Source organism: Leptodactylus fuscus, chromosome 5 (genome assembly GCF_031893055.1).
Source record: "Leptodactylus fuscus isolate aLepFus1 chromosome 5, aLepFus1.hap2, whole genome shotgun sequence".
Classification (NCBI taxonomy): domain Eukaryota; kingdom Metazoa; phylum Chordata; class Amphibia; order Anura; family Leptodactylidae; genus Leptodactylus; species Leptodactylus fuscus.
In genome coordinates this window covers 22,688,703-22,702,583 of record NC_134269.1, presented here as the reverse complement: position 1 = coordinate 22,702,583, position 13,881 = coordinate 22,688,703, and the positions used below count along the sequence as shown (strand labels likewise).

Genomic DNA, 13,881 nt, shown 5'->3' with positions numbered 1-13,881 from the left:
ATTATAGTTTCATATCTATAGTGGTCTTCAGCCCTAAAGACCAATTGTAACCTCCTGGTCATATGATTTTACGACTGGTGCAGCCAATCTGTGATATAGTACTACAGCCTTCCCTGGACATTGCTTGTTTGGTGTTTTATTGTCTTATTAACTGGTTGCGAAGAGTAAGGTTGGCGCACACATACCCCCGCACATACTGTGGTTGTCTAGGACAGGCTATTGGGTGTTCTGTGGCTGTTCTTCCTTGAATGGTTCCCAGGTTATGAGTGTGTACTACACCCCCATAGTGTCAGTGTGTACTACATCCCCATAGTGTCAGTGTGTACTACATCCCCATAGTGTCAGTGTGTACTACATCCCCATAGTGTCAGCGTATACTACATCCCCATAGTGTCAGTGTGTACTACACCCCCATAGTGTCAGTGTGTACTACATCCCCATAGTGTCAGTGTGTACTACATCCCCATAGTGTCAGTGTGTACTACATCCCCATAGTGTCAGTGTGTACTACATCCCCATAGTGTCAGCGTGTACTACATCCCCATAGTGTCAGTGTGTACTACATCCCCATAGTGTCAGTGTGTACTACATCCCCATAGTGTCAGTGTGTACTACACCCCCATAGTGTCAGTGTGTACTACACCCCCATAGTGTCAGTGTGTACTACATCCTCATAGTGTCAGTGTATACTACATCCCCATAGTGTCAGTGTGTACTACATCCCCATAGTGTCAGTGTATACTACATCCCCATAGTGTCAGCGTATACTACATCCCCATAGTGTCAGCGTATACTACATCCCCATAGTGTCAGTGTATACTACATCCCCATAGTGTCAGCGTGTACTACATCCCCATAGTGTCAGCGTGTACTACATCCCCATAGTGTCAGTGTGTACTACACCCCCATAGTGTCAGTGTGTACTACATCCCCATAGTGTCAGCGTATACTACATCCCCATAGTGTCAGTGTGTACTACATCCCCATAGTGTCAGTGTGTACTACACCCCCATAGTGTCAGTGTGTAGTACATCCCCATAGTGTCAGCGTGTACTACATCCCCATAGTGTCAGCGTGTACTACACCCCCATAGTGTCAGTGTGTACTACACCCCCATAGTGTCAGTGTGTACTACATCCCCATAGTGTCAGTGTGTACTACACCCCCATAGTGTCAGTGTGTACTACACCCCCATAGTGTCAGTGTGTACTACATCCTCATAGTGTCAGTGTATACTACACCCCCATAGTGTCAGTGTATACTACACCCCCATAGTGTCAGTGTGTACTACACCCCCATAGTGTCAGTGTATACTACACCCCCATAGTGTCAGTGTGTACTACATCCTCATAGTGTCAGTGTGTACTACATCCCCATAGTGTCAGTGTGTACTACACCCCCATAGTGTCAGTGTGTACTACATCCCCATAGTGTCAGTGTGTACTACATCCTCATAGTGTCAGTGTGTACTACACCCCCATAGTGTCAGTGTGTACTACACCCCCATAGTGTCAGTGTGTACTACATCCCCATAGTGTCAGTGTGTACTACACCCCCATAGTGTCAGTGTGTACTACACCCCCATAGTGTCAGTGTGTACTACATCCTCATAGTGTCAGTGTGTACTACACCCCCATAGTGTCAGTGTATACTACATCCCCATAGTGTCAGTGTGTACTACATCCCCATAGTGTCAGTGTGTACTACACCCCCATAGTGTCAGTGTGTACTACACCCCCATAGTGTCAGTGTGTACTACATCCTCATAGTGTCAGTGTGTACTACATCCTCATAGTGTCAGTGTGTACTACACCCCCATAGTGTCAGTGTGTACTACACCCCCATAGTGTCAGTGTGTACTACACCCCCATAGTGTCAGTGTGTACTACATCCTCATAGTGTCAGTGTGTACTACATCCCTATAGTGTCAGTGTATACTACATCCCCATAGTGTCAGTGTGTACTACACCCCCATAGTGTCAGTGTGTACTACACCCCCATAGTGTCAGTGTATACTACATCCCCATAATGTCAGTGTGTACTACATCCCCATAGTGTCAGTGTGTACTACATCCCCATAGTGTCAGTGTGTACTACATCCCCATAGTGTCAGTGTATACTACATCCCCATAGTGTCAGTGTATACTACATCCCCATAGTGTCAGTGTGTACTACATCCCCATAGTGTCAGTGTGTACTACATCCCCATAGTGTGTAGACCTTTGCCTTGCATGTTCTTCTCGGTATTTGCAGATAGCTTTTTTAAGGACCTCGGCAGGGAGGTTGTTCCCGCCGCCATCTTGGAGAACTAAGCCCAGATCTTCTGTGGATGTAGGCTCGCTCCATAACCTATCAACCTATAAACCAGCAATTCCCAACTTTGCTGTTGCAACAATCCAGTGGGCCAATATTTTTACATATAAGACATTTTATTAGCTATTGTTTAGAAAACACCAAATAATATACTGTACACCAACCTGGTATCATGAAAACCGTAACAACCTGCGTTATAACGCTATAATATTACAACAAACTGCCGATATATTTAGCTTATGGAGGACTCTCTATACTTGATACAACAGTACCGACCTCAGCTCATAGGGGAATATTATAAACAGGGGTGTAGCTATAGGGGGTGCAGAGGTGCAATCTCTACCGGGCCCAGGAGCCTCAGGGGGGCCTATAGGTGTCTTTACAACGTAAGATGTCAATTGTATAGTTAACATGTGATAAATGGGGCCCCATTACACAGTTTGCATTGTAGCCCGGGCGCTTCAGGTTACACTTCTCTATTGCATACTTCACATCAAATGCTGTCCATGACGTAGGAGCTGCTAATTGGAATCTCTAGGGGTTCTATTCCAGATTCTCGTCTTCCATAAAATGAGAGAAGTGACAATAAAGACAAGCACCGCGGATATTATGTCCCCTGTATGTTTGCGGGATGGCCCTGCAAAACACAAAATATTGTCATTTACACAAGTGTTAGATAGAAATACAGAAAACACCAATGCAACGTAAGGTCCTAGTATGTATCATTACATAAAGCCTGTGGGATAAAGTCACCTTTGCTGTGACCACTGGGGAAACGGGGGTAACCCTGCTACGTTCGGTGATAGTCGGTGGTAGAGGGGTGAGACTCAACATTCTGCCCCTCATGGCCCCTTGATAAATTTGGTTCTGCAGAGACATGACTTGACTTGTCTTCATATGAGTTATATTAATGGGAATTCTACTTTGGAGACCTCAACAATCCCAGAAAAAAGCTGGTCCTGGCCCTAGCATAAAATATGGTGTCACCATTAAAAATTAGCGTCATTGAAACTTGCAAGAGGTTAAAGAAAAAATATTACCAAGTTATACAAGATCTGAAGGCCTTACCCAAGGAGATGTCACCTCCACTACTACCCATCTATCCCAGAATCCGTAGTGTTCTGGTGGCAAAGCTGCTTCTGAGGCCTCAACAATCCAAGAAATAAGCTGGTCCTGGTCCCAGCATACAATATGGTGTCACCATTACAAAATGAAGTTATATAAACTTCTAAGGAGTTAAGGATATATTCTAAAAATATTACAAAGATCTTCACAATTTGAAAGGCCTTCTGCGAGGAGATGTCACCTCCACCACTCGTTATTATCCCAAAAACTAGAGTGTTCTGGTGCTGATCTACTAACATGGTGATAGTGACTTTAGAAGCTCCGAGGATATGGATCAGTCCTGGTATATGGCATGGAAATCCTATCATGATAGATATACTTTGGTCGAAGAGGTTTCGTAAGGATTCCCGATCTTAAAGGGATTCTACCACTAAAACTCATTTTTTTCTAGTTAACACATCGGAATAGCCTTTAGAAAGGCTATTCGTCTCTTACCTTTGGATGGGCTCTCCGCCGCGCTGTTCGTTCAAAATACCGGTTTGTACCGGTATGCTAATGAGTTCTCTCGCAGCAATGGGGGCGTCCCCATCGCAGGAGCAGCGATGGGGGCGTCCCCATTGCAGCTCGAAAACCGACCGCAGCGCCGCCTCTATGGTCTTCTGTATCCTCCCCTTGCTTCTTCAGCGTCCTGTCGGAGGCCTGGACAGTACGCTCTGTTCGGCGAAGATTGCCGAACGTACTGCGCATGCGCGAAATTGCAGTGCCCGCACTATGGCTGGGACCGCAATTTCGCGCATGCGCAGTACGTTCGGCAATCTTCGCCGAACAGAGCGTACTGCGCAGGCGTCCGACAGAGACGCTGAAGAAGCAAGGGGAGGATACAGAAGACCATAGAGGCGGCGCTGCGGTCGGTTTTCGAGCTGCAATGGGGACGCCCCCATCGCTGCGAGAGAACTCATTAGCATACCGGTACAAACCGGTATTTTGAACGAATGGCGCGGAAGAGAGCCCATCCAAAGGTAAGAGACGAATAGCCTTTCTAAAGGCTATTCCGACGTTTTAACTAGAAAAAAATGAGTTTTAGTGGTAGAATCCCTTTAAGCTCCTTAGGTTACCAATTATGGTCAAGACGTGACAATGCTTTCGTTGGGTAACCATCCATAGTCTTGTGCCTCTTAAGGATGATGGAATTTCTGACCATCTGACTAGAAGCATTCTGCCCATACCAACCACTTGACACTTTGACCAATGTTGATATGTCTTGCTTACCTTTGGTTAGGGGTATAACCCGTACGTTCTTAGAACCTCTGACCCGTCCATGTATATTTCTGGCCTCACAAGTGTAGTTTCCGTTATGAATCTGACCAGCCCTGATGACCGAGACTACTGAATTATTCCGATTGTAAGTCACGTCAGCACCTGTAGGGACTATCCAGTGATACTCGGGGCTTGGAGACCCATGTGATAGGCAAGTTATGTCAAAGGAGTCTCCTTCCTGAATATCTGATTCAGGTCGAATGGTGACAACAGGAGCATCCGGTGGACCTGAGGATTATACAAAAAGCTACAAAATTTAAAGCATACCCATAGCTTCTGAGTGGAAGATGACTGACACGTATGGCTGGTTATGGTGGACCTTACCATATGTTCTTATTGTCTTACTGGAACTGACAATAAAAGCCCCAGTTGCCACTTCTAACCTGGCCAGACAGGAGAAGTTCTGGAGGTTGTCCATACGACTAGCTACGACTTCATACGTGACATTCACTGTCTGTTTGCCCTTTCGTCCATCCCCTTTAAACGTTGAGTTATGGATGACTGTGTCGGCTCTGAGCAGTTGGATTTGGAGATTCTCCACTGGAGCCACATCATATACAATGCAGATGACTTTGTGAACCTTTCCTTCCTCCAGTTCCTGATCCAGATCTATCGTCACATTGCTCGGTACGGCTGAAATAGAATCCCCCAACATGGTGGTGATTAAAGGGGATTTCTCATGTATCTCAATGACCTAACACTTACATCCTCTATTATCAGAACCTCCCACGCTCATATACAAGACTTCTCCCGAGCTGCACCATTTCTCTGGAATGCTCTACCCCGGACAATAAGATTAACTCCCAACTTCTACAGTTTCAAACGCAAACTAAAGACACATCTTTTCAGACAAGCCTATCACAATTCCTAATGCACAAAATTGTCTGAACACTGTATAAGCAATGCCGCCCCTGCTACCTCTTGTGTCACCCCCTCTACCTCATAGATTGTAAGCTCTTTTGAGCAGGGCCCTCAGTCCCATTGTGTGAAATGACGTTCTTTGTTATGTATGTCTGTATCTGAACCCTATAAATTGTACAGTGCTGCGGAATATGTTGGCGCTATATAAATAAAATGTATTATTATTATTATTAAAGAGATGTAAGTTTATAGATGATACATAATGGTCCTTGTAAATAGTGTTGCAGTTATGTATTTTTTATATACGGTATATAAAAACTTCCCTGCTGGCGGCCATATTGGAGAGACGCCCTGTATTTCCTGTACAGACAGTGCAGCAAGGTGTTGCACTTTATGGCAGCTTAAATAATAGGGAATTAATCAATAAAAAAATTGTCCTAGAATATTACAGTCTGTAGGATCATGGGAAGAATATGCAAATCTGTCTTCCATGATGTAATTAAGAAGGCAGTGCCTCAGTCATGCAGCCCAATAGAGGGCGCTCCCTTAAACATCATGCCCGACCTTCCCAGAGGTCATTGCAATGCAATGATGTGGGATTTTACCAAGTACAGTCTCTCAGTCAAGGAAAGCTGTTTCGATCTTATTGATCTCTTCAGTCCAGCGCAGAGAAGACTGACTTGGTAGAGGTGAGAGGCTTCTAGACAGGGTTAAAGGGATATTGTCACTCCTTAGGGAGAGACCACCATTTAGGTGTGTGGAGTTTTATTAAGCCATTTGTGTTCCACTTGTGCAAAGGAACACGGGAAGAATATGCAAATCTGTATTCCATGATCTAATTAGGAATACAGTGCCTCAGTCATGCAGCCCAATAGAGGGCGCTCCCTGAGGATATGCAAATGACTTAATAAGACTCCACACACCTAAATGGTGGTCTCTCCCTAAGGAGTGAAAATATCCCCTTAACCCTGTCTAGAAGCCTCTCATCTCTGCCAAGTCAGTCTTCTCTGCGCTGGGCTGAAGAGATCCAATGAGATCGAAACAGCTTTCCTCAGTTCATAGACTGTACTTGGTAAAATCCCACATCAATACATTGCAGCAAAGGCCTCTTGGAAGGTCAGGCATGATGTTAAAGGGAGCGCTCTCTATTGGGCTGCATGACTGAGGCACTGTCTTCTTAATTGCATCATGGAAGACAGATTTGCATATCCTCAGAGGGCGCCCTCTATTGGGCTGCATGTCTAAGGCACTGTCTTCATAATTACATCATGGAAGTCAGATTTGCATATTCTTCCCATGTTCCTTTGCACAAGTGGAGCGCAAATGGCTTAATAAGACTCCACACACCTAAATGGTGGTCTCTCCCTAAGGAGTGACAATATCCCCTCAACCCAGTCTGTAGAATGTGATAGAGTACAGCGCTCCCTGAATGCTGGGAGTGAGGAAAGAATCTGATCTGTATCCATAAAATCATAAACCACCATCATATTCTAACCAAAATCCCCCACCCCCAGTGGTAACTCCTTCATCACATGAGACAGTTCTAAGAAAATTTAGAGGCACCAATGGAGGATTACTTCCAACCTCCAGCTTTCTAATCATGCACCAAGCGTCATGATGTCAGTGGTAACCCTAGGCACATGACGTCACCCAAGAGGCCAGAAGAAAACCAAAAGAGAGCGCTGGATTCCACTTCATGTTCCATCCGAACAAGTTTGGACTGAAAGAAACCAGTCCAAATCTGAGACAAAACAAATCTTAGAGGCTCATCTATCTCTAGTTCTGATGATAGACTTCCCTTAAGCTCTACATTATTGATGGCCTTGTGGCGTAAATATGATACACCAGTCATGGTTTATTCTGGAATCTAAGGTTTATAAAATAGTGTAGGAAAGACCTATCTACAAACATGTATGTATGACCACCGTAGACATTGCTGTGTGTTACTTACCATAGGCCATGACCACAGCTAAGGATTGTCTTATGTTTCCATCATCTAATGATTGGATACAATACATTTCTGATTTCTCCCAGTCGTCAACAAGAACTTCCACCGATACCCAGTTTGGTCCCCACTGAGTATCCTTCTTCAGTAGCCGGGTTTTCCAGGAGGCTCTACCAGAGCAGTTAAAGGTGCAATTGAGAGAAACCCTTTCTCCAAGTAGTACGTGCACCTCAGAACTAAGAGTCCTCAACTCACATGGATCCTCAGCCTGTCCTGAAATTGGAGATGAAAGACCCATCAAGACAGTGACATCTACCAGTAGGATATATACAATTTTGTAGGTAGACATAGTAGTTACACCATACCTGGCCTACCTGATTTTGGTTAAACTTTTAAAGGACTTATCCAATACCCATGTGATCAAATGAGACAATATAGACTCAATCGACCTGTGCGCCAAATATGTAATGCGATAGGTAGAAAAATGAGACGTCAACATACATGATCTTCCTCCAATGGTAGTGCCTATCTTTGGGGAAAGTGCAAAAAAAGGATCCATTAGGATAAATCCATCCATTGGACCCTAGTTCCCCTAGTCAAAGGCCTGCCAACCACTGTAGAGATGGGCACAATTAGCTGGGTAGGACACATACTGGGTGGGGGTCAAAAACGAAGTTGTTTACATTTGGGTGGGTGCAGACAAACAACTGAAAGAGAAGTCTCCGTCTACCTCTGTCATTTAGTGTCCGGTGATCACATCCTATGACGGATGCCAGCAACGGACATTAATAACAGTACTGTGATCCTACCCGAACTGTAGAAATCACGTGAAAAAAAAAAATATTCTTCAGCTCATCAAATCCATATAGGCTGACTCGTGTCAGAATGCAAGGAAATGCTTAGAAAATCCCAGAAAAATAAAAAATTCCAGCATCCACTGACAATGTCTCCACGTCATTAGTAAAGATGAATGTTTAATGTGCATGAGTAAAAAAGGTAACCGCCAGGTACAGGAAGAAAAATTTACAATCCATTAAACAGCCTACGCGTTTCAGGATGTATAACCCCTTACTCAGGGCTCCAAGTAAGCCATGAGTAAGGGGTCATGAGTAAGGGGTCATGAGTAAGGGGATACAGGCCCTGAAACGTGTAGGCTGTTTAATGGCGCGTGAATTTTAGTCCCTGTATCTGGTGGTTACCTCTTTACTCATGGACAATATAGGTTAATTTATAATAATTATGTGGATACATTGCTAGTAGTGGAAAAAAGGACCAAGATGCCCTATCTTATGTGTGTGATACACACTGTGTGTATTATCCCTGTACTGTGACATCACTGTGTGTATTATCCCTGTACTGTGACATCACTGTGTGTATTATCCCTGTACTGTGACATCACTGTGTGTATTATCCCTGTACTGTGACATCACTGTGTGTATTATCCCTGTACTGTGACATCACTGTGTGTATTATCTCTGTACTGTGACATCACTGTGTGTATTATCCCTGTACTGTGACATCACTGTGTGTATTATCCTGTACTGTGACATCACTGTGTGTATTATCTGTGTACTGTGACATCACTGTGTGTATTATCCCTGTACTGTGACATCACTGTGTGTATTATCCCTGTACTGTGACATCACTGTGTATATTATCCCTGTACTGTGACATCACTGTGTGTATTATCTCTGTACTGTGACATCACTGTGTGTATTATCCCTGTACTGTGACATCACTGTGTGTATTATCCCTGTACTGTGACATCACTGTGTGTATTATCCCTGTACGGTGACATCACTGTGTATATTATCCCTGTACTGTGACATCACTGTGTGTATTGTCTCTGTACTGTGACATCACTGTGTGTATTATCCTGTACTGTGACATCACTGTGTGTATTATCCTGTACTGTGACATCACTGTGTGTATTATCTCTGTACTGTGACAACACTGTGTGTATTATCCCTGTACTGTGACATCACTGTGTGTATTACCCCTGTACTGTGACATCACTGTGTGTATTACCCCTGTACTGTGACATCACTGTGTGTATTATCTCTGTACTGTGACATCACTGTGTTTATTATGTCTGTACTGTGACATCACTGTGTGTATTATCCCTGTACTGTGACAACTCTGTGTGTATTATCCCTGTACTGTGACATCACTATGTGTATTATCCTGTACTGTGACATCACTGTGTGTATTATCCCTGTACTGTGACATCACTGTGTGTATTATCCCTGTACTGTGACATCACTGTGTGTATTATCCCTGTACTGTGACATCACTGTGTGTATTATCTCTGTACTGTGACATCACTGTGTGTATTATCTCTGTACTGTGACATCACTGTGTGTATTATCTCTGTACTGTGACATCACTGTGTGTATTATCTCTGTACTGTGACATCACTGTGTGTATTATCTCTGTACTGTGACATCACTGTGTGTATTATCTCTGTACTGTGACATCACTGTGTGTATTATCCCTGTACTGTGACATCACTGTGTGTATTATCCTGTACTGTGACATCACTGTGTGTATTATCCCTGTACTGTGACATCACTGTGTGTATTATCTCTGTACTGTGACATCACTGTGTGTATTATCTCTGTACTGTGACATCACTGTGTGTATTATCTCTGTACTGTGACATCACTGTGTGTATTATCCCTGTACTGTGACATCACTGTGTGTATTATCCCTGTACTGTGACATCACTGTGTGTATTATCCCTGTACTGTGACATCACTGTGTGTATTATCTCTGTACGGTGACATCACTGTGTGTATTATCCCCGTACTGTGACATCACTGTGTGTATTATCCCTGTACTGTGACATCACTGTGTGTATTATCCCTGTACTGTGACATCACTGTGTGTATTATCTCTGTACTGTGACATCACTGTGTGTATTATCTCTGTACTGTGACATCACTGTGTGTATTATCTCTGTACTGTGACATCACTGTGTGTATTATCTCTGTACTGTGACATCACTGTGTATTATCTCTGTACTGTGACATCACTGTGTGTGTTATCTCTGTACTGTGACATCACTGTGTGTATTATCTCTGTACTGTGACATCACTGTGTGTATTATCCCTGTACTGTGACATCACTGTGTGTATTATCCTGTACTGTGACATCACTGTGTGTATTATCCCTGTACTGTGACATCACTGTGTGTATTATCTCTGTACTGTGACATCACTGTGTGTATTATCTCTGTACTGTGACATCACTGTGTGTATTATCCCTGTACTGTGACATCACTGTGTGTATTATCCCTGTACTGTGACATCACTGTGTGTATTATCCCTGTACTGTGACATCACTGTGTGTATTATCTCTGTACGGTGACATCACTGTGTGTATTATCCCCGTACTGTGACATCACTGTGTGTATTATCCCTGTACTGTGACATCACTGTGTGTATTATCCTGTACTGTGACATCACTGTGTGTATTATCTCTGTACTGTGATATCACTCTGTGTATTATCCTGTACTGTGACATCACTGTGTGTATTATCTCTGTACTGTGACATCACTGTGTGTATTATCTCTGTACTGTGACATCACTGTGTGTATTATCTCTGTACTGTGACATCACTGTGTATTATCTCTGTACTGTGACATCACTGTGTGTATTATCCCTGTACTGTGACATCACTGTGTGTATTATCCTGTACTGTGACATCACTGTGTGTATTATCCCTGTACTGTGACATCACTGTGTGTATTATCTCTGTACTGTGACATCACTGTGTGTATTATCTCTGTACTGTGACATCACTGTGTGTATTATCTCTGTACTGTGACATCACTGTGTGTATTATCCCTGTACTGTGACATCACTGTGTGTATTATCTCTGTACTGTGACATCACTGTGTGTATTATCTCTGTACTGTGACATCACTGTGTGTATTATCCCCGTACTGTGACATCACTGTGTGTATTATCCCTGTACTGTGACATCACTGTGTGTATTATCCTGTACTGTGACATCACTGTGTGTATTATCTCTGTACTGTGATATCACTCTGTGTATTATCCTGTACTGTGACATCACTGTGTGTATTATCTCTGTACTGTGACATCACTGTGTGTATTATCTCTGTACTGTGACATCACTGTGTGTATTATCCCTGTACTGTGACATCACTGTGTGTATTATCCCTGTACTGTGACATCACTGTGTGTATTATCTCTGTACTGTGACATCACTGTGTGTATTATCTCTGTACTGTGACATCACTGTGTGTATTATCTCTGTACTGTGACATCACTGTGTGTATTATCCCTGTACTGTGACATCACTGTGTGTATTATCCTGTACTGTGACATCACTGTGTGTATTATCTCTGTACTGTGACATCACTGTGTGTATTATCCCTGTACTGTGACATCACTGTGTGTATTATCCCTGTACTGTAACATCACTGTGTATATTATCACTGTACTGTGACATCACTGTGTGTATTATCCCTGTACTGTGACATCACTGTGCGTATTATCCCTGTACTGTGACATCACTGTGCGTATTATCCCTGTACTGTGACATCACTGTGCGTATTATCCCTGTACTGTGACATCACTGTGCGTATTATCCCTGTACTGTGACATCACTGTGTGTATTATCCCTGTACTGTGACATCACTGTGTGTATTATCCCTGTACTGTGACATCACTGTGTGTATTATCTCTGTACTGTGACATCACTGTGTGTATTATCCTGTACTGTGACATCACTGTGTGTATTATCCCTGTACTGTGACATCACTGTGTGTATTATCCCTGTACTGTGACATCACTGTGTGTATTATCTCTGTACTGTGACATCACTGTGTGTATTATCCCTGTACTGTGACATCACTGTGTGTATTATCCCTGTACTGTGACATCACTGTGTGTATTATCCTGTACTGTGACATCACTGTGTGTATTATCCCTGTACTGTGACATCACTGTGTGTATTATCTCTGTACTGTGACATCACTGTGTGTATTATCTCTGTACTGTGACATCACTGTGTGTATTATCTCTGTACTGTGACATCACTGTGTGTATTATCTCTGTACTGTGACATCACTGTGTGTATTATCCTGTACTGTGACATCACTGTGTGTATTATCCCTGTACTGTGACATCACTGTGTGTATTATCCTGTACTGTGACATCACTGTGTGTATTATCCCTGTACTGTGACATCACTGCGTGTATTATCTCTGTACTGTGACATCACTGTGTGTATTATCCCTGTACTGTGACATAACTGTGTGTATTATCTCTGTACTGTGACATCACTGTGTGTATTATCCCTGTACTGTGACATCACTGTGTGGATTACACCTGTACTGTGACATCACTGTGTGTATTACCCCTGTACTGTGACATCACTGTGTGTATTATCCCTGTACTGTGACATCACTGTGTGTATTATCCCTGTACTGTGACATCACTGTGTGTATTATCCCTGTACTGTGACATCACTGTGTGTATTATCCCTGTACTGTGACATCACTGTGTGTATTATCTCTGTACTGTGACATCACCGTTTATTTTTCCTGTACTGTGACATCACTGTGTATCAAATTAACACCCTATGTGCCTCAGGATGTACATGTACGTACTGGTTGATGTAACTAAATATGGGTAAACACAACATAGGCCCGGCCACATTGTCCATGTGATCACAGATGACTGATCCAGGCCATTTAACCCCTCAGATACATGGTGGCCATGGCATGTGAGTGGTTACTTTCACTTTCCCTATTGTGTATTGCCTGCAGCAGGTTTCCATGATTACACAGCGAGTCTGCCATAGCCTGCAGTACAGTAGTAATATAGTAGCCGCGTCCTCTCCCAGCCATACAGAATATGGATCATTCGGCCATTAGTAACCAGGGCACCTAAGCAGCGTCTTCTCTGCAGTACTGAACACAAGGGTTAAAAGAACAGCAGAGGGCGGCATCACATGTATGTAACGGCAATGCCTAGCATGATCCCAGAAGACTCATGTCCTGCCGGTGTCCATGGCGTTATACCGTACAATAATCTCCACTCACCTGGAAGAACGAAAACGGCAAGGACTGGCAACGCCATGAGATAAGCCCACACCCGCCCCATGTTCCTGGTGGAGATTAGTAGGACCAGGCTTCCTTCCTGTATTATGGATGACAGGTTGTGTAAGACAGCCCCTCTAGTTACATATAAAGCTGCAGACCTGGGAGAGACAGGCTGGAGCCTCAGATGTTCTTCTGCTGCTAAAGGCGTCTCTCGCCCTCTCTAGGGATCCTGTATAGGATGTGCTGTAAGGGTAACAATGCAGATGCCTCATGTACATGATATCACCCCTGACCAGTGTGTGG

The 13,881-nt window shown here is 43.5% G+C and overlaps 1 protein-coding gene across 1 annotated transcript; it reads right to left on the bottom strand.

The window, feature by feature from the left end:
* Positions 1–2,483: 2,483 nt before the first annotated feature.
* On the bottom strand, positions 2,484–13,653 carry LOC142202509 (vascular cell adhesion protein 1-like). The gene is made up of 5 exons (XM_075272656.1): positions 13,579–13,653; positions 7,508–7,774; positions 5,020–5,328; positions 4,648–4,923; positions 2,484–2,950 (listed from the first exon to the last, which is right to left on the bottom strand). The coding sequence occupies exons 1-5, from the start codon at positions 13,637–13,639 to the stop codon at positions 2,835–2,837; spliced, it is 1,029 nt and encodes a 342-aa protein (XP_075128757.1). The 5' UTR covers positions 13,640–13,653; the 3' UTR covers positions 2,484–2,834.
* Between the last annotated feature and the right edge of the window lie 228 nt (positions 13,654–13,881).